The sequence below is a fragment of the Xiphias gladius genome, chromosome 14, assembly GCF_016859285.1.
Source record: "Xiphias gladius isolate SHS-SW01 ecotype Sanya breed wild chromosome 14, ASM1685928v1, whole genome shotgun sequence".
In the NCBI taxonomy this organism is placed as follows: domain Eukaryota; kingdom Metazoa; phylum Chordata; class Actinopteri; order Istiophoriformes; family Xiphiidae; genus Xiphias; species Xiphias gladius.
The window spans coordinates 9,130,937-9,153,076 of NC_053413.1; the positions used below are offsets into that span (position 1 = coordinate 9,130,937).

Genomic DNA, 22,140 nt, shown 5'->3' on the forward strand with positions numbered 1-22,140 from the left:
TTCATTGTTTTTACTGTAAAACAGTTTATAACTGTATGTAGAAGTTCTATACAATAAAAACTTAATTATTATTCTTATTATAACACTACCCAGTTACTAAAAACTTGTCACCACTGGTCTAAGGTCTCTTTTTAATATAGTAGACTACTGCCCCAAAGTTTTCTCTCTGACGGCACTTGACTCACACACAAAAAAAGCAAGAGCTTCCTGAAGTGACGCAAAATCTGATTATCTGCACAGTAAGCAGGCTGGCGCTCTGTCCAACAAATCCCTTTAGGTGCTAATGATTACTTAATACACTCAATTACCACTCATAAACACACTCACCTGGCACACAGCCCCTCATATCAGGCCCCAGGTCCTGTCCGTCAGGGCAGGCACAGGTGTATTTGGGCGAGTGTTCGGTTATCTGTGGAGCCTTAAGACACAAGTATTCACAGCCTCCATTAGCTACGCTGCCCAGATTACAGCTGTCTGGGCCTGGAGACAGTGAAAAAGAGAAGGACAAGCGACATGATGAGTTACACAGTAATGGTTACATAAATAAGATTATCAGTTATTCAGCTTGGGGAAATAGTAGAGAGTCAGAGAGAGACAGAAGAAGTTGCTCTACTCTGTTTTTCCCCAATGACAAGAATGCTGAATTCCCTTTCAACAAAGCCCATTACTTTGCATAAATGAAATCTAAAAGAATACAAAGAATAAAATCTGGCAACACACAGAAACTTGCTGTAAATATTAACCAGTTTCTGTGCTACTGCGCCAGGTACAGCTCAACTGTGTTCATCCTAAAGTCCTGTTTAAATTTAAACAAGGAAAGACAGGAATGTAGGAAGATCAAATTGGAAAGATGATGATGAAATACAGTGAGAGATTCAAATAGAAAAGGGTATGGACTATCCACTGGGAGGTAAAAATAAAAAAGATAGGCAAGCAGAGATAGATATCAAAACTGACACAGAGAGAAAGTACAACCAGCCATCACATTCATGATTAAGTGCTCTGTTCAGTTCAACTCAAATCTGGATTGTCCTGTTAGAGAAAACCAGGTTGGAGGCAGGAATTTGACAGACATGAAAATGTACTGCTGCTCCTACAGCTTTGATCACTCTACCACAGTCACAAGCCTCAACATCATTTATTCATGGGCCTGGGTTGACACGGGCCCACGGAGGTGGTCACAGAGATACGACTCAGCTCACATAATCGCAATGAGATGGGGTGTGATGGGGCACACGAACAGACATGCAGACACACAAGCCAAGTCCCTCACTCATACTGTGCACACACCTTGCGGCTGCCGGAGCTGGTGGAAGACCACAATGTCGTGGGGGTCGTTGAGGTTTTCAGCTAGTGTGTGGATGTCTTGACCGGTCAGCCTGTTGGCCATGAAGACTGCTGCCCTGTCTCTGTCTGTCCAGTAGATCCGATCCTGAGAAAGAAATCCAGGAAAAAATATGCCTTGATATGACAAGTTCATCAGGGTTGTGTTGGGCTTGAAACCAATAGCGCATATTGGCAAACAAGAATTCTGATCTAATCTTTACATCTCATAAGAAAGCATGGCCACTTTATGGCTTTTGGGAAACTTGGAAGTGAAAACTTTCCATTCTAGTTAAAATTTGCATATCATTTTTAAAATATTATTGTTCGACTTGGAGTGATTCTACTGATGATGTGTGGGCATTAGCTCTGTTGGGCTTGTTGGTAGTATGATGTCGCCTAGTCACCTGGACTCTTTGCGTTTTTAAGCCATGCTAATGGGTAGGATTGGCAATGTCAGTCTGTCGGTCAGTCTGACACATTAGTCCAGACTGAAATATCCTGCAATTATTGCATGGGTGGCCATGATTTTTTATTTAGACATTCATAGTCCCCAGACGATGAATCCTATGTACTTTGGTGGTTTTCCTCTAGTGGCACCACGAGGTCAAAATTTGTGGTTTTAAGTGACATGTGTCGACGACTGTCTGAGGGATTGTCATAATATTGCCATCATCTGGTCTGCAATTTGTCCAGCTCAATTTAATACCTAAATTTGTTTTGTTTTTTTTAATGCTAAACAGTTGAAAAACTAATGACAATCCTATCAGCCTCAGCTGTGCTTTTGTGTTCAGTGCCAATTAGCCTATGCCGGCATGCTAACACGCTTAACTAAGATGGTGAACATGGGAAACACTGAGTCTACTTAACATCAGTATGTGAGCTTCTTGTCATGGTGAGCATGTTAGCATGCCTATGATAGCATTAAGCACCGCTGTGCCATTGTACAGCCTCACAGAGCTGCTAACAGGGATGTAGACTCTTAATCTTGTTACATCAAGAACCACAATGGAAGTAAGTCTTGGACTTCATCATGTCATCCTCTATGATTTTAGTTCCTTCTCCTCATAATGTCAAATAAACTAAAATACGACTAACAAAAGTATACATTTCATAACATTTGACAGTATACAATATAGAGAAAAATGTATCGACACTGCTGATAAAGTACTCCAGTTTCTGAAAGTCGTGCATGTAAAGAATCCTTCTATTTGATAGACAGACTTTACTTAAAAAAATATGTTTATGTTCAGGTGACAGAAAATGGGTGAATGAAACAGAGGAACACTAAAATAAAACATGAGCACAGATGACTGAAATGAAACCAAGGAAATATGCACTAATTCATATTTGTTGCCACACAAAGTCAAACTCGATATCTTTTGTAGAGGAGAGAGGATGTTCATTTGGCTTTTACTGCAAATATTATGAGGGGACGAATGCATCAAGGAAATGCAGGTTTAGTGGAAACTAAGACAGGTTTTTATTCAGTTGGAGCAGCAGTGCAACAGGAAGCAGCAGGCACGTGGTAAATGGGACAGTGACACATTGTAGAAGGAGATTCAATCTATCATTTAGTTTTCTTTTCTAGGTTTTAAGCATTTGGCATATCCTTTGTGGATTCGTTACAGTTTTAGGTCTTAAATGATTAAAACATATCCTATTTAGATTAAAGTACAGTAGCTTAAAGGCAAATTTTAACCTAACTTGTTTATTAATTGATCTGTTTTTCTTTGTTTCCTTAGTTCACTCCCTCAACAGCTTAAAAAGACAGTTGTTGCCTTAGAAACTAAAGGGTAATCTCCAGTGAGTGGCCCAACAGTATGCCTCACCGCACGATTGTGTATGTGTGTGTTTGTGTTGAGCCAGTTAGACTGAGATGGTGTACACTACAACTAGCGCGACTCCATAACAGAGCGGAGGTTGTGCGTGTTCAACTTCCTGAACGAGAGGGTCACCTTGTAGTCACAACAGGGCAGAGGGCAGAGAATCCCAACTGATGTACTACCCCAAAGGGCATTTATCATCATTGCTCTGAGTTACACTACAGTGCTGGCTGCAGGCTGGACCAACAGTATAGTGAAGAGTAAAATGTGTGAGCAAAGATTTTGCGAATTTGCAAGATTTGTGAGTAAATACTGTTTCTGCTATAGAAGAGCGTTATAGCAGTGGTGGATTGTAACCTTAATTACAATGTTTAATTTCATGTTATTTACTTGAGTATTTCCATTTTAAACTATGACCAGCTCCTACATTAAAGCGCTGCTTACACATTAATGCATTAATATGATCCAATATTATAGTGTGTACAAATACAACACTGAACTGCGTCATTCTGCACAAGTACTTGTACTTCTGACACTTTAAATACATTTAAAATACTAACAATAAAATACTCATATCTAATATACTGATAATACTTGTGTACTTTTACTAGGATAAAATTTTAATTATAGTGGAATATTTTCACAATGTGGTATTGCTACATTAAGTAAAGAAATTGTGAATACTCTTGCTCCACCTCTGCTTTTTTTTTCATTACCACCCATCTGAAACTGGCTGGAGGATTGCTGCAGCTGCAACAACAGGGTCATCCCAGACAAGAGTTTGTAAGCAAAACCTTGCTTGCGCACAGGCACAAACACAGCACAGACGCTACAAGGCAGCAGATTTGCTGGACTGCTTGGCAGCAAACCAGATTTAAGTTCTTTGATGGCTCTGACATATCACACACAGGGAAGCTGGCTGACGACCAAAAGCACAAGAGTGTGTGGGTGTGTGTGTTGCTTTAGGCTGCTCTCTATTCCGTATATCTGTCCCTCCGTTTAGTGTGCCAGTCAGCCTGTCAATCCCTTGAGGGAAAACAGACATTATAAAGGGATCTCACACACACACACAGATACACGCACACACACAGACTGAGCATACAAAAAATTGAATTCAACAGTCATATTCAAATTCCCAGTTACACTGCAGGCCCCATAGAGGCTAATAAGAGAGATGTGGATATGATGAGTTGTGGGACGCTGCATGATATCATGGACAACTGCCCAAAATCTTTTTAATCTATCGCTGAGTGTTACAACATGAGAGACTGAGATAAATCTGTGATGTGGCACACACACATACATACACAAACCTCAAAAACAGCCAGAGCGTAGGGGTGCCCCAGTCTCTCTGAAGACGACATGTGTGTTCTGCGGTGAGCTCCGTTCAGGTCCACACTGGCTATGAGGTGCAGTTTTGAATCCACCCAGTATAGACGCCTGTTGGCTACGTCTGAGGAACACACACACACACACACACACACACACAAACACGCACACGCACACACACACACACACACACACACACACACACACACACACACACACACACACACACAAACACATATATAGAACTTTCCCAATTCCCAAAGTGAGTAGAAATTGATTTTCTTCACAGTAGGCACTCTTGCACTCTGAACAGCAAATCCCTTCAGGTGATATTGATTGTGTTTTAAATGTCAGATTCGCACAATTTCATCACTGCAAGTTTTTCTGTGTTGATCCATAACTTCTGAGACACTTCAAATATCATTCCAAAGCAAATGTGATAACTTAATATATCAATTTTTTGCCATTATCATTCAACATTTACCTTTACTATTTCGATTACTTTTGACCTTTACCTACAATGAGTTGACTGAGTGCATTAGCTCCTTTTGGGACTGTACTTCAGGCACATCTAGCAACACGCAACGATTGTGAGAAAAGTGTAAAACATAGCACAGTGTAACACCTAATGCAAGAACATGGGTTGGTAAAACAGCTGTTCTTTTCTCACCTAGAGTGATGCCATTGGGCCATTCAATGTTATCAGCCACCAGCACCTGTCGGTCCACTCCATTCATCCCAGCCTTCTCTATCTTGGCTCGCGTGCCCCAGTCTGACCAGTACATAAAGCTGGATTGAAAAAAAAAAAAAAAGCAAATTTATTGTGTTATTATAGAGCGCTCATGTAGCGCTGCTGTGCTCAGCAAGAAATGTGAAAATGATAATGCTATAGTATACAAGTATTATACTGTTTATAATGCATTTTTAAAATTGTCTTTAATAATGTAGTTACTACCCTGATGACACTGGTCTGCCAAGTAGTCCCATCTTTGTTGGCTTTGCACTAACATTACCTGTCAAACAATGAGTGTGTCCAGTATTTAGACATTTCCCTCATGGAATTTTTTGTTGATGAAGTTTTGAGTTACTATACAGTAGGTAGTGACACCAGCAGGGTTGCTTTCTGGACTTTATGTCACAGTTTTTCAGGTAAAAGTCAGATATTATTCTTCTGTATTTATTATGGGGACTGCACCACGACTTTTGCGAGCGAGGATGAAAAAAAGCTGCGCTGCTAAAACTAAAAACTTCAGACTCAACAGTATTGCAGAGGTGATGCTGTCTGTGATTTAACGTCTGGGAAAACCACCTGTAAAATTTGTGAAACTGTTGTTTTGAAGGGGACACAGAAGGGGACAAATTTCTTTTAATAGCCACTGGTATATTATGAAACCGCTTGTGATGGAAGAAGTAGTGACAGACACTTCGATTAAAGCAGCAAAACTGCAAGATCTGTAAAGAGAGCATTTTATGGGAGCTGTCCTTTCAGCACCACAAAACCACAACTGAAGTCAAGTGATCTCCAAGTTGCTTTCTGCTTAGATTTTCATTTTTCCTACTATTTTACAACTTAATAAAGCCTCTGACCTCTGACAAGTGACAGTAATATTTAACTATTTCCTTACTGCTTCTTTCCTTATTGGATGGAGTATGTGATCACGGTGAAAAAATGTTTATTACTCCCTTCCTTCCACCCAACATTTCAAATGTATTAGCAGGAAACTTTTTTATTTTCTTGTGCAATAGTTGCTTTCCAGATGGGTCCAAGACAAACAGCCCTTTATGTCATAATTAGTAGGCTTATGTTCAATTTAACTCTGTGGCTGTGCTAAGTCATCAGTGTTAGTAAATACTCTGCTAAACCAGTCAATATAAATGCTGTTACTGTGTGAGTCCAGTATGGTTTGAATGGTTATTGGACAATCAGGCAGAGATCATAGCAGCAAAGCACACAGTGATTTACACAGATTATTACTGACAAGACAGAAAGGTCATTTGGCATCACAGCAAGCATTCTGGTGTGTGTTGGATTCCTGTTGGGCAGTTATGATTGGGCCTGTAGTGTGCAGAAAATCCCGCTGTGTGTATGCCTCTGTTTGGGCCTATGTGCCTATTTATTTTAGTTTATTTTTGTGTATGTTTGTTTTCATCCGGGTTTGGATCCCCACAACACAAAAGCTGCAGAAGCACACGCTGGCACAAATTCATAAAGCTTCCCAGATTAGCAGCGATCATCTAGGACAGAATTTCTAAAAAATTAGTGAGTCAGGATGTTATATGGGTCACAGGCTTGCTACTCTGGATTCCCATCTAAAGCAAAAAGAGTTCTCTTATGTTTGTCAATAGACATGGTCCCAGAAAAGAATTATGTTTATTCAGTTTTTTGGTCCCAAGCTGAAATCGCTTCACCAATCTTTATCTGGGGTCATCAAGCATCATCTTCAGCATTATAGATAAGGAATAAACAAGATCAGTATAGTGTCTGAAATCATATTGAAAGAGATATAGAGGAGGGTAACTCTTATAAAACAGTCTGATACCATTTTATGCTGGCATACTGTAAACTTACGTAGATTTATCGCATACAGTTTAGTATTTAGCATACTCCGTACCCACACACACTTGACATACACGACTTACCCGTGGTGGGGATCCAGCGCTATGGCTCGGGGTTCACTAAGGTCAGTGTTGATGAGGACACGTCTCTTGGTGCCGTCCACTGAGGTCACAGAGATGGATTTGTCTCCAGAGTCGGTCCAGTACAGGTTGTGTTGGAGCCAGTCCAGAGCCAGGCCCACGGGGGTCTGCAGGGATGAATCCACCAGCGGCACCTGCTGGGAGGGGTCACCGGCCTCATGGATGAAGGCACTGCAAGGGAAGGATGAGGCAGTAAAGGGCGACACGGGAGAAATAGGAGCGGAGGGGAGGCAGCGAGGGAGCAAGGAGTAATTTGAAGGAAGGAGAATATGTAAGGCATAATCTACAGCAAACCAGCCATTATTGCAAAATCGATGTGAAGTGGAGGGGTGCTGACAGCCTGGTGGGCCTTATTTTGTGATAATGAGTCTGTATACATTATCCTCCTTATTACATAGCAGCCTAGCAAAAAACATTTATTATTGACTTACAAGCTAAAGCATATTACAAACCATTCGTTAAAGGTAGTTAAACTGTAAAAGTAACTGTAGAAAATGTAGAGGTATGCAATGATACTGTTTGGTGCATTCATTTGATAAACTGTGAGTGGATATAAAGTGGATGTATGAGCACATACAGGACAATCACAGGACAAGTGGATACCATACAGATTATGTATGATCACTGCTGACATGTAAACTAATTCTCCATCCTCCGCTGTCCCTGTAAAGCAGAGTGGAGGGCGGGACTGGTATCTGAGCTGTAGCCTCGGGCCATGCGCTGAGCAGGTTCAACTGGGGGTTAGCGTCCTTCTTAGGTACACCACTTATCAGAATAGACAAGGCCTCACTCAGGAGTTGCCCTGCGCGCTAATGACTTGGCCCCAGCAGAGGTGTGGTGAGGGCCAGGCAGATGTACTCCTGAACAGGAATTTCAATTTTAGTTTCCCCAGAGATCTTTTCTCTTAACATCCATTTTATGAGGAGAACACAGTGCTCCAAATAGAATACACTGTAGGGTGACATCGAAGTTGGGATAACTATAGGAAGGGTGGAAGTAATCTGAAACAATAGCAAGTCTAAACCATCGACTCAGTTGATTAAATTTCCAAAACATTTTTTTTCAGGATGCAGACTTTAACAGAATTAAATGAAAAGTATACAAAAAAAGATTATGAACACATATAAAGATAGATTAATGATGCAAAGTACTACATCTGATAATTGCATTAAAAAAAACCCCCAAAAAACTTCTGTGTTAAAATCATGCATCACTCGGGACTCGGGCCAAAGTCAAGCTTTTATAAAATAATGTATCCAATGTATAGGGAGGCTTCCCTTTCTATACTTAGCCTCAGTCTCTAAGAAAAATTTTGACTTTTAATCTAAGATCAAGTTTGTGGTCTAAACCAAAGGATCCTGGTGGAGGTGTTGACCACTAGATGCCCATGCATTTGAGTGACATGACCCAGCCTATGGCTTCACCGTATTCCACTGATTGAAAGCTTTCGGTGGTAATGTAGCAATGTACCGACAAACCAGGGAAGAAGTAGACTGCTAGCAAGTGAACATGGATCTAAACAGTGTAGGTTTCAAATTCCTCGAAAAATATGCTCTGCAAATGTTTTATGAAGAAGGGAATACATTTACCCCATTGATTATACAGACAATGCATTTGGCGAGAAACAGTTTGTTTGTCTTTGTTTGGTGCCTTTAATGTTTAGAATCTAAAACCTTAAATCTAAATTCAAAAATACAAAATCAAATCAAGATCAAGCCTCTGATCTATGACCGTGTTTCCGAAATGAAATCAGGAAATTAACTGTAACTCAGGTTTCCGTTCTTTGCTTACCTGTAGATTTTTCGGTGAAAGCGATCGCACCAGAACACACGGTTGTTGGCCACGTCCAGGTCCAGAGCCACTGCATTCTTCTGGGTGGAAACCACCTGGCTGTAGTCCCTCTTCACCAGGTCGATGCGTCGGATCTCATGCCGGTTGGTGAACAGTAGGTAAGGGCTTTTCCCTGCACACAAAGCAAAGAATATTTAAGACTCTATTTTGTTGACGATGGGTGCAAAAGCAATCATGAAGTCAGGGTCAAAGAGCGCATGCAACTAAATTTTACAGTGAAAGGCAAATTATAAAAGGGGCTGAAGCAGGACTCTCTGTATCGCTAATATGATTTAAATTCAGCAGCAAGTGCAGTGCATTTAAATAATTCTAACCTTTACCAAGTGAGATCAAGTTCTAAACACATTCTGAGCAAACATGGTTTGGATTTCGATAAAATCAGGACAAATGGCTGTGCCTGCACCTGTGTCAATGATTTAACTCAAAACATACATTCCTACTCTGGGGTAAAGGAAGGACATAAAAAAAAGAAGAGGCCGATAAACCAGAGAGATTGGTTTCTCAGCAAAGCATCGAAATGTTTGTGTGCTGGTCTCAAGAACGTTGAGCCTGATGGGAAATGCTGTGTGTCAGGAAATGATGTAGACATTCCTCTACAGTAATAACACCAGCGTTTCACCACTGTCAAAAAGCATCGCAGCTTAATCTGCTGCTGCACATTTCTAGCACCAAAGTCAATACTCTGAATGTGATCTTTAACGCAGATAAATAACTCAACAAAGCTTGCGTGTTACAGCTCAACATCCTCCTCTAACAAGAGTGCAGGGACAATAATGCTTCTTTCAAAACTGCTGAATAGCTGGAGTATTGATCAGTGTGTCTGTATGCATCATTAAGTTGTACGCTCCTTATTACTTTTCTCCTCATAAATAAAGACCAGGAGTATCTTAGCATTTGGCTGCACCTCTTTAAACGGCAAACTGCCAACTTTCACACATAGACACGAATGAATTAAATAGACACGAATGAATACACACACACACACACACACACACACACACACACACACACACACACACACATTTCCTCGGAAGGCTGATAAATCACCTTGAACAAAGTTAAATCAGACAGATGTCCTCCCCTTATTTTAGCCAACATAAAATAATGATGAGTTACTGAGTTCTCTCGAACTCAGCTGCAACAAAGTTTAACTCATATATGAAACAGAATAAAGTTACATGTTGAGACCTGCACTGCGTCTATTAAAAGAGCAGCTATGGATTGGTCTCACCCGGCAGCAGAATGCACCTTCCATGCATCTCATGTGATCACTTGTGATTAGATTTTCCAATCCGCGCTAGCATTTGATTTCATCAGTAGGGTAACTGTGACCGCTACTAGGTAAAAAAAAAAAAAAAACATACAGTAGCACACAGAGCTAGAGATGAAGACTGCAGTGGATATTTGCCTACTGGATAAAACTACACAGAAAAACACAAAAGACATATATTAATCACCAAAACTATGATATGACAATGCATTGTCATAGATAAGTGTACAAAGTTAATTTGTCAGCTGTGTAATGCTATAATTGTGCTAAAGAGTCGACCTTCCATTTCCTTGCATGGACACAAGTCCCTGCACCTCAACGCCTACATCCCAGAGTGCCCTTGTTTCACTTTGGCTGCATTCACAACTATTTTTAGAGCTGTCGACTTGTGATAAGGTAACCCAGGATGCATTTTAATTAGAATCAGATCTGCAGAGGGGCCTTAGACACAAATTATTATCACTTCTTTATGTTGATTCTGTTACAATTCTGACAGGAAAAAGTCAAGTGGGTAACAGATACAGTGGGAGCCTGCGGGGAAGGTGTCATCACTCAACCTAGAAACTACAGCCCACCTTTGAGTACTTACATCTTTACTGAGCCTATATCTTTCTCACACTGTATGGTAATAGGATGGCAGCTACAGTCAGTTATCCAGGGGCAGATATGGAAATTTCTCATTAATGGCTCGCTTGCCTCAGTTTCCCTTTTGACAGCCTCTGTCGTAGCCTCATTGTAGAGTCATACTTCTGCTTGTTCCCTCTTTCTGCCCTTTCCTTCCCCTCCCAGCCCAAAGTTTGAACGATGACAGCACTGTTCAGGACTAAATGTTCTCCAAAACTGGCCATTACAATGACAACATTTCCAACCCCTCTAATGTGGAAACTGGTCCCCTGCTGGTTTTATGGGCTGTCACGGCAGCAGTAGTTTTCATTGCCTCAAAACCAAGCGGTGGAACTGCTGCGTTCACTGCGATTCTGCTTCGGCTGCTTTTGACACTCAGCCAGACGCACATTTTTCTCCTGGCCATGACAAACTGGTAGCAAACACACTGGGCAGTCATGCACAGAGAAATACACAAATGCAGACAGAACGAAGGGGGGCAAATACAATCCGCACACAAATACTGTGTGAACAAATGCAAACACACACACATATATACACAAGTGCTGAGCTTTGATATCAGCTCAGTTTAATTGAGGGTAATAAAAATCACAGCATTTGACAGCCACAGGGACCAAATCACCAAATTTCATTTGACTTAGTGTTTCTTGCCAATTAAATAATGAACATTTTGGGGGAAATGAAGTGTAAACATATAAACTGGTTTCTCTCTGTAATCTTCTTGCTAATGGCTTTTGGCCATACTGGAAGTTAAAGGAAAATTCATTGGCTTCTTAGCAGTTCACTTTGTTCTCCACCAGTCTCACAACTGTTGTCAACAAGTCTGTCAATGGACCGGATTAAATTGATGTAATCAGCCTCCACCGTGACTCAGCCAGGTGCCCCCGAAGAGTTGCTGTACCTAATTATAAGTGTTCAGCACGGCTAAACATCAGCCTGTCACTCATGAAACTGTCTAATGGGACGGGGCCCCTGGAGGTCAGATTTGGGCCGGGGAAAATGTGTGTGGTTGCCTTGGTGATGCTTGCGGTTTTTTGGGGTTTTTTTTTTTTTTTTTTTTTTGTGATTCAGTAATTATGTCAAGTACAAAAGCGAGTGCAGAGCAATGATAAGAACCTAACAGCAGAATGATGTTTCAGCTTATGTGGTGAGGAAAGTTCGACACTGAGGCACAGAAGCTGCGAGAGAAGGGTTGCACTAATGAGGCAGCGCAATATCTGAGAGGCTGTCTTGTTATCAACAGTACAACACAGCTTTTTACACTTTCAGCGTAGGCGAATTTTCCTAAACAAACCAAGCTTGTTTTGTCAGCAACTTAGTGGGTTAAATGGATTTATAAACGCCATAAATATAAAACAGACAAAATACAGTATTTGTGCACTTATGAAATCACCCCAAAAAATTTCAAAAAGCAACTAAAGCTCAGAATTTCAGAAGAGTTTGACTAAAGGCAGACCTATGTTCTTGCAGCATTCTCAATTTAGATTCAAAATAGCAGCCCCATACTTCAACCGTACCATCTCCGGCACCCTGCAACTTGTAATTGCATTGCTGATCATTGATCATTGTAACTCACCCTCTGCCTTGCAGGTCTTAGTGACGGGGTCCATCTCATAACCTTCATAGCATTCACACTTAAAATCCCCCTTGTAGTTGATGCAGATCTGGCTACAAGCACCAGGGTTCTCACACTCATCAATGTCTGCAGAAAGAAGAGGGAAGAGAAGTTATCAATCAGCTGAAAGACAGAGAGAGACAGAAACAATCAGACAGAGACAGCCAGTGACAGACCCTCATGAGTTGCAACAGATTAAAGGCAACTAAATTCCTAAAATATAAATATATTAATGCTTTTCAGTAAAAATGAGAGCTATATGAATAATAAGGGGGGGGTGCACATCTATGGCTGTAAGTGCCGGAGAAACACAATGTGGACAAACAGACAGACATGTTGTCATTAAGAAGACAGAAGTCGACAGGGAGACAGGGTGTGTCCCTGTTGACTTCTCTGATCTGCTTCCTTCCAGCAAATCTCAGGCTTGTTGCTTGGGATGAGGAAATGGTAGTGTTAAAAGGATAGAGGGGGCGTGAAGGACATAGTGTGTGTGTGTGTGTGTGTGTGTGTGTGTGTGTGTGTGTGTGTGTTTGAGTCTGCAAGAGAGTAGTATGACTGTGTTAGGTTCCCTTTGGGAGTGACAGGCTGGGCACACTAAACAAAGACAGACAGCTAGAGAGCTGAGAGCTGCCCAAAGCAATAAAAACACACACACACACACACACACACACACACACACACACACACACACACACACACACACACACACACACACACACACACACACACACTAGCTTGGTCAGCAGCCAGTCGACCGCACTATCCATCTTTCTCCATCTATCTATCTGAAACGTATGTTTTTTTTATTTACCTCCACAAGTCTTTTTGTCCAGCAGCTGGTAGCCGGTGGGGCACTGGCACTCGAAGCCGATTGGTCGGTCCATGCAGACATGGGAGCAACCACCGTTGTTGATCACACACTCATTCAGCCCTGGGAGACAAAAAGAAGGAGCCAGTGGTCAAATTCAGCCAATTACAGAAGAGGAAGGGACGTTATGGTCGTCCAGTAGGTCATTTGAAAGGGCAATATCTGATTTAGAAAAGGCCTCAGCTTCACTTACTATAAAATATTTCTGAGTGAGGGAAAGGGCAGTGTAAAGGATTCTGATCTTTGATAAAGGTGTTTAAATACGTGTGGCACTCAGTTTGGGAAAATGGATATCATCTTCATGATCGTCATTTTATCTCAGCTCTTGTGCTCAGCTCTTTTCCATCCTTTTTGACTCCTTGTCAGATGTTCTCAAAAGTGGAAAAGGAATCAAAGGAGTGCAACATCACACGCCGTAAGCTCTTTAACGGCGAGTCACGTCCATCTGCAGGGACATGAAATATGTGTGTAGAGGGGATTAATGCTGTGAACTGGGATTCTGAGATGTCCCATAAGGATATATCACAGTTAGGATATCAAAATTAAATCAGGCACACTGGGCCAAGGCAGAGTGGAGTAAACGCATTCTGAAAATGACAGAAGCTAAAGAAAAAGTAAAAACAAGATTTAAAAACATAACCATCTCATTTTAAAAAGCAGAGGCAGTTAGATTTGATTCTGCTACACACAATGGGTTTATGGATTACTTCGTAGCATGAAGGGCTCAGAAGTCAGTGGCTGAAATTTCAAGATCAGCTTTTCAATCTCCCCCACAAATTTGGTCAGTATAGCTGAGGATAAAATGTCATCATAAGATGGTGCATATAGTAGCATTTTTGTATCACTTCACTGTTGCAATGACAGCGTTTATTAGGAGTGTATATGAATTATTTATTATGCCCTGTAAAACACTTTTCTGTCCATGTTTGGTTTGAAAAAAAAAAGCCAATTGTCTAAAGGCATCACAGAAGGTAAGCCAATGAGTGAAAACTAAGATCACCAGAGAAATAACATTCTCTCCAACATTTCATTCAGTGGCATACAGGCTTTGCTTTTTACATAAACAATTAAGCATGGCTGCACAATGAACAACTGACAGCTGGAAAGGGGCAATACAGAGAAAAATGGATTAAACTGCAAGAGAAAGTGTACTCCTCGATACGACAGTGCTTAAACAGTGCTTAACTCATCGGTCAATAGCCAGTGATCTTTATATCAGCAATAACTGAAAGCATGGCTACTGTACGTGTGTGAGTTAGTGAGTGAGAACAGTCGGCTTAGAGCAAAGAGCAGCATCAGTGAATTTCCCACTAAAACAGAGTCAGGTTCCAAGATGAAACCTCGTTAGTTAAATATATGAACAGCACACTGAAAAATACACAAACCTTTTACATATCATCACTTTGGTTTCACGTTTTCACACCTCATAAATCTTTACTGCTTTCCTTTTGTGGAAGTTTGTCTGAGCTAGTGTAATAGTGTGTGTGTTATTGTGTTGAATAATGAATGGGATTAACTATAAAAAAAATATTTTCATGCAAAATTCATATGCTCTTTTGTGTTTAGACAGAGAGCCAAACCACATTTTATTTTACAAGCTGTATGTGTGCAGTTCTGCTACCTTTACTTCCTCCTTTTGCTCTGGACTTATCTCTGGGAAGGTATGAATTATCTTGTCGCACTTTCGGTATTTTTGCTGTATACGTGATGTTAAGTTACTTTAAACAACTTTAAATGGAATGTACTGATATGTTTACACTCTTTAGCTAAAGCATTACTTATTTTAAACCTACTATACCTAATTTTTTTTCCACTTGGGGGCAGCGTAAAAAAGCTGTGAACACAACGCTGACTTATTATCACCCTTTAAGTTGATATGGCCAACACGTTAGCAAACCGTTACCTATTTAGACATCTAGCAGATATGGAGCAACATTGGCATCGTCCTTTCTCTGGCTTCCTGATAACTGTCCAATATTCAGAGAGTACGCAAAGTTAGACACAGTACACCAGCAATACATTGACTGCAGGGACCTAAGATGACCAGTTCACCTCACCCATGGTGCATTGAGGAAAGACAAAATATAACATTTTTTGCTCAGCTACTGTACATAACAATATTTTTTATTTATTGTAACAACAGTAAAGATTAAATTGACTCTCCAGAGATTAACTAAAGGTTAATTTTGTGGGAAAACACGCATCTTATCTTTGCGTAGGTGCGCACTGTAACCGGCCACATTAAATTCTTATCTCTAATTCAGCTGGAATGGTGACTGCAATCTGCCACTCACAGTAGCTCCCTCTACTTTCCTTCTGTCAGTTCAGAATTGACTGCAGACGAACGAAAAGACCAAGATCGAGCTGCATTTGAGGACTCGCTCATTCCTGTTTTTTCTGAGAAGAGCTGGGTGGGTATCAAAGATGCCCTAGGAGAGGCCCTGTGTGAAAACATGAACAGTTTTTTACAGGCTGCTTCCAAGGACAGCCATGATTTAGAGGTCACCTCTCCTTTCCCATGGGCAAAAAACGATGACATCTCTCCTTTACTCCACCTCCATCCTCTTTCTCTCTCTCACCATGATGACCCATTATGCACTACCTATTTTCAGCCGTTTCTCTGAGTCAAAGCAGAAAGTGATGGTGCAGCGTTAAGAAATGAATGGTATGGCGAGTAATGATTGAGTGCTGTGGTAATATGCCATTATTTCTAATGAGATGGGAAACAGAAAAAAACAGAGTAATGCATTGTCTTTATTTTCTTTGATGAGGCGGATGCAGAAAATGCAATCACATTGAACATCTACGTAAAAGTGTGTCTCAGTGCAGCGGGGAGTATTATTGTCTGGGTGTGTGCGTTTTTTGTCGGTGTGTGTGTGTGTGTGTTGCAACCAGGGAACATCTTGTGAGTAAATGGTTGAGTGAGCAGAGCGATGAGCTAGGTGTGTGCGGACACGCTTTTTTAATGAGCTGAGAACAAGACCTGAGTTGAAGGAGAGAGGGAGGTAGAGGAGTGGAGGAAGACAAGGGAGAAAAGGAGAATTACTCTCTGGAATACCTGTTTTGGTCTTCCGTCCCTGGCAGAGGTCAGTCTACTCTGCCAGCTGTCTCCTCTCCCTTCTCAACTTAATGTTCCTCTGAGGAAATTTCATTTTATGAGTGTATGTCTGCTTGTCACTATCTCTGATGCCAGAAACTTTCTCCTGACGTCTTCAACACAGAGGAAAATTAATACACACAAAGTGTTTTGTTTCTGCAACTGAGACATCACTTTCATTTATTCATGGTCAATAAATAGGTTAACAGATGAAGGTGCATGGGGACAGGAAGAGAGATGGAGAACGGGGAGATTATCGCGGAGCAGAAGAAGCCTTTTTCTACCCTTTGATGGTAATTAGTACATGCGGGCTCTTGTTATGATCAACGGAAGCTGCTGTTAATTTGAGTGTGCCTCCGAAGCCTTTGAAATGCAAGGTAATAGGAGGGAGGTAGACGTATTTTGTTATGGCAAACATGATTACGTGGCTACATTAACTGCTTAAATCCATTTACAATAGATAAGTACATGCCCTCTTCCTGCACGGGGCTGAAACAAAAGCTCGGCTGACACACATGTAACAAATGATTCTGTAATTTCACAGCTGAGCGTTTCATACAACTGGGAAATGAGCAAAAAAGCCTTGCCCTGTAAGCTGACCAGACAAAAAGCAATAAACTTTATTTATGTCAAGGGTACAGGAGCTTTTGGTTACAGCTGACAGAGGATTACAAATGTGTTCAGAGAAAGTCCTCTTACCGCACTCTTTCTTGGGCTCATCTGATCGGTCCTTGCAGTCCTTGACAGAGTCACACACCTTGGAGCTATCAATACACTCTCCGTTTTTACACAGAAACTTCAGCGGTCCCTCACATTTGGTGGCTGTGACAAAAAAAGCAGGTGATAGATCAGCATGTACATCATGAACTTCATCAACATTTATTGGCATAAGCGACTGCAAACGGATTCAGAACCTCATGCATCAAAAAGTGTGCGAGGTCAAATTGAATATCTCCAATGGTTTGCCGAATTATTGAAGGCTTACATGAAACAAGTAGCAGCAAAATATTCTTCCCGCTCAGATATTCATATTATCCCCCATAAAGAGCCTAGTGTCATAGAAACGGAACTTTAATTTGGTACAGTTTCAGAGCGCTAGCGCTTAATTTCACACTGGTAAATTATGCATCACAGTCGGAGGGAGGGAGAAGGAATGAAATTGGCTTACAAAAAGCACTGGGCTGGATCCACACAACATACAGTAACATCAATGGTCATTATAGCACATGATTCAGAAATACTGTATGTCCAGAAAATCCCCATTAGGTTATAGTCATTGATTTTCTTCTCATTTGTTCACTGAAGTTAGACTCAAACCACAAGCTGAGAAACACTTTAACTGAAGGGAGAAAACAGAGCAGACAAGCAATTATAGAAGGTGTTGGACCATATAATATTAACCATGTACTCTTTACAAATTCCATTTAATTCCACAAAAAATACATACAGATTTTGGTAAACCATATTACAAAGATTAAACAGGTCTTGTAGCTACAAAGACGTTCCTTGCAAATACATATTCTCTTTGTTTTAAAGCGGCTAAAAATCTATGTTTTTATACTAATACTGCGTCACATGAGCAAATCAGAATTATCACCTGACTCTGCCCAGCGTCAAACAACAGAAAGACAAAACTAGCAGCTAGCTGATGTGGAACTTTTAGCAACTAAAGAACCAAATATTCCCCTCAGGAGTTAGCAAAGATAAAAACAGAGCTAAAAGAAGAAGGAATTCGGGAATTGAATTCATCACGTGGCTAGAAACTTGACTCCAAATAAATGATAATCCATTTGCCCCGCAACTGCTAGATGCATCAATAAAAAAGTAATAATATATAAGTGCTGTTTTCACAGCTTGTTCCCACTGCCCCCAAGTGGCCAAAAAGTTAGAATAACTGGAAAAAATAAAGAACAAACAAGAAAGCAAACAGGGTTGTATCATGTAATATAAGCAATGTTACTTTTCCTTTTAAAACCACAACAAATGCAGCCGGGAGGCTTTCTGGTCAACTATATTATACAGTTATATATTATAACACGGGCGCTGTTGCCACAAAGTCATCACTGACTGTTGCAAACTCTCTCTTGTTTTACAGTATTTGACTTTAAGGAGCTACAGGGCCAAATGATATCAACAGTGCTACTCAGGTCGACATTTACAAAAGGCAGAGACACATTGGCTCAAATATACAGTAAACACAGCAGCAAATGGGGAGGGAGATTCAAACAGACACATCCATAAAAGAAGAAGACAGGTGAACAGGCAGAGAGGAGCACAGATTGTGGCAGACAGACATGCAGACTGTGATGACAGGCGTACCCACCGTTGACACAGCCAGATTCATCGCTGTGGTCAGGACAGTCATGGACCTTGTTACACTGCTTGGTGCCATGGATGCAGGAACCGTCGCCACATTGGAACTCATCAGGACGACAGGTCAACAGGGCTGCAAGGGGTGGACGAACACAAACACACACACACACACACACACACACACAAAATTTAAATCCCCTTTAATCCCTGAAAGAGGAACACAACATCCTGAGGTTGAAACCAAATCAAGACCTTTTGTTGCATTTCAGCCCATCAGTGTTTATCATGTCTTTCTACTTTTGCCTGTTTAGTAAAGTCAAGAAAATCGCAAATGTTCAATAACATATTCTGTACTTGTATCCATTCACAGCCTGTGTTAGATACTGCCTAGGACAGAGACTGTTAACCTCAAAGGGTGTGAGTGATGGTTTTCAATATAGTAAAACAGCCAGACCAAATTTCATTAATATCTCAAGCACAGACAAGCTTTTCATCAACAGGGCACAGTATGCTCATATAACTCCTCTCTAAACCCCACTACAAGGCACTATGTATGACTGAGGGGGATACAATTTAGTGTTATCACAAGATGAACAGGACACGGGGAATGTAATGGAGACAGGGCTGCTGTAGCCTCCACACACATGCACAAAATGTGTGCGCATACATATACAGAACGTCATCTTCTCTATATAGTGGTTCTCTCTATCTGGGAGATCAAGCTAGAGATTTGACTGTCCAATAACCTACTGCTGCCTACGTACACATGCACATTCTGTGTATTTAAAAGAACGGACAGGGAGAAAATACTGAAATATACAGATGAAACACAACTATTGCAGAATTAATTTTTTGGCAAGGCAATGCTCACATAGACATAAAAGTATTTGAATATAGAAAAGGTAGCGAAGGAAGAGCGGATATGCATACATGTATAGTAACCTCTGGACAAATATGAGGTTGTGCCTCAAATCATCTCAAGGCCTGTCCCTTGATGCAGGGATCCAGTTGGCTAACAAAACATCAGTCTCTTTTAAGGGCTGTTTATATGACACCAGAGAGTGTGAGCGGTGGGTTTGATGTGTGCACCACACATCTTGATAATGAATAGTGGGACTATCTGGGCTTCACACTCTGGCTTAGTGAGACAAGAGCTTCAGGGCTCCCCCATCCATGACCAGCTAATAGGAAAAACTGTTTTATCACAAAGCCCCATCTTTGCGCGGTGTTTACCTGACACATTTAGAAAAAAAAACATCTACCCCACCTCCCAGCAGAGTGGAAAAATGCTAAATGACAAAGTAACACCTCAGAAGAGGAAGGAAATATTGTTTGTTGAGAGCTTTTCCAGTCTCCAGTCTCAAAGCAAACAGATATATTACTGATATGCATGTGTTGTGGGATTTTCATTGTGCTGCAGCCATATTTTTACAAGATGAGTTTAATTAGTCTAGAAACTCTAGATGCTACTGGTTAAAATACTTGTAGGGGTAATACAGTATAAAATCAAGGAAAAAACAACAACTCAAACCCTAACCCAAGCATTACATGATCTGTTAGACTTACAGTAAATAAGATGAAAACCCACTGAAATCTTAACCAAACTGCCCGTTGCAAACAAGAACAGAAGGTCATGTACACAACCATGGTTCTACAAGCAGCCTCGAGCTGGAGAGTTGTGCTGTGTACCAATTTCATCCTACATACTAATTGTAAACAGAATGTACTACATACTAATTGCCATAGTATAACTGTGGTTTCTCTTTTCAGTTAATATACACAATTTCCATGTAATTAACTTTTTTGTACTAACAGGAAATAATGTAACATGTGTGCCAAGAGAAATCAATCAAACTGCAACTTTGGAAGCCGCTGCCAATTGAACTTCTCAAAGAGAAAACAAAATGCTTTTTCTTAAGATTTTTGACTTTTTATCTCTGTCAAGATGTTTTGCAACCACCTGCAATTTAATTTAATGTTTGCAACTTTAAATAGTTCCTCAATTTTCCGACCTGCTTAGAATTAGTATGTAATATGAAATTGGGACACAGCTATAGCCTCTTCATGTAACCATGGTTACACATGTACAATTTTCTATTGTACTGAATCTATCCCTCAGACCAGTTACGTATTCCATATGTATAACTAAAATTACAACAACAGCCTTCTAAATAAAGACAGTTACGAAACAACAGAAAGCATGCATAAGCTCTTGCGAGATAAAAAAAGAGAGAGACAAAGCCACACAGGAGAGTACAGTATATGTGGAGACAGACAAAAAGAGGCAAAGAGAAGAGAACGGAAGAGACACTCACGGCAGTCAGACTCATCAGATTTGTCTTTGCAGTCTGGATCTCCGTCACATTTCCAGGTCAGTCGCACACACTCCCCATTGGCACAGCGAAACTCCCCAGCAGTGCAGTTTGTCCTGCGGTTAGGCAGGTACGGGACCCCGTCCCTGCCGCAGCGCTCTGGCCCCTCATCTGAACTGTCAGAGCAGTCGGGGTCGCCGTCACAGCTCCACATGAGTGGCACACACTCTGAGGTGTTACAACGGAGATGGTTGGGCCCGCAGGTAAGAGGGGAGATACACTTGAGCTCGTCGCTGCCGTCTCCGCAGTCGTCGTCACCGTCGCATACGTAGACGGTGGCCAAGCACTTGCGGTTGGCGCACATGAACTCACCGCTGGGGCAGGCCTTGGCATCTGCAGGACCAGCAGAAGGAACAAAAGCTTAGAAAGATGTTTGAAGAGCAAATGAGGGCCTGCATCTGCTGTCTTACCAATACTGAAGCAGGGAAGCATTTACTTTGAATTTAAGATTGTTCAATATACTGTTACCTTATCGCATTTAACAGCTGAAAAGTGGAAGCTAATGAATGTGATTAAAGGCCTGTGCCTTAAAATGAGTAGCTACCCAACCATCCCTTTGCAGATGTAACTATTCAACATAAAACTATTCAACATAAAAACTGAAAGACTGAAATGTAACAAACAATTTTGCAAACATAAACTTGTACACAAGTGTTTCAGTTTTTGTTGGCAGTGCATGAAATTACAGATGAAGCTTCAAGACTGGCCAGAGGTAGGTAGATGAGATGAGGTGAGAAATTTATTGGCTTAAATTAGCTTCAAATAGAGGAGCACAGAGACAGGAATGGAGTTTCTCAGGCAGGCTGTGAATCAACATTGGAATCATAACCGGGTAAAAGACAGAAAGAGAGCTGAAGAGGTAGGAGAGGGTATGATGGTGGTTATCACAAGAAGGTGGTGACAGGCTTCCTCTCCTGAGGAGTGAAAGACAAAAGAGCTCTCTCTGCCATCAGCC

The 22,140-nt window shown here is 41.0% G+C and overlaps 1 protein-coding gene across 2 annotated transcripts in view; it reads right to left on the reverse strand.

The window, feature by feature from the left end:
- LOC120799222 (low-density lipoprotein receptor-related protein 8-like) overlaps nt 1-22,140 on the reverse strand; it is a 76,429-nt gene that overhangs the window by 7,342 nt on the left and 46,947 nt on the right. For both annotated transcript variants that reach the window (XM_040144209.1, XM_040144208.1), the window contains exons 5-15: nt 21,129-21,518; nt 18,824-18,946; nt 17,200-17,322; nt 13,347-13,466; nt 12,497-12,622; nt 8,967-9,138; nt 7,119-7,346; nt 5,149-5,267; nt 4,463-4,602; nt 1,291-1,432; nt 328-480 (exon numbers count right to left, since the gene is read on the reverse strand). In XM_040144209.1, the coding sequence (XP_040000143.1) occupies nt 328-480; nt 1,291-1,432; nt 4,463-4,602; nt 5,149-5,267; nt 7,119-7,346; nt 8,967-9,138; nt 12,497-12,622; nt 13,347-13,466; nt 17,200-17,322; nt 18,824-18,946; nt 21,129-21,518 (1,836 nt within the window). The remainder of the gene's footprint in view (nt 1-327; nt 481-1,290; nt 1,433-4,462; nt 4,603-5,148; nt 5,268-7,118; nt 7,347-8,966; nt 9,139-12,496; nt 12,623-13,346; nt 13,467-17,199; nt 17,323-18,823; nt 18,947-21,128; nt 21,519-22,140) is intronic.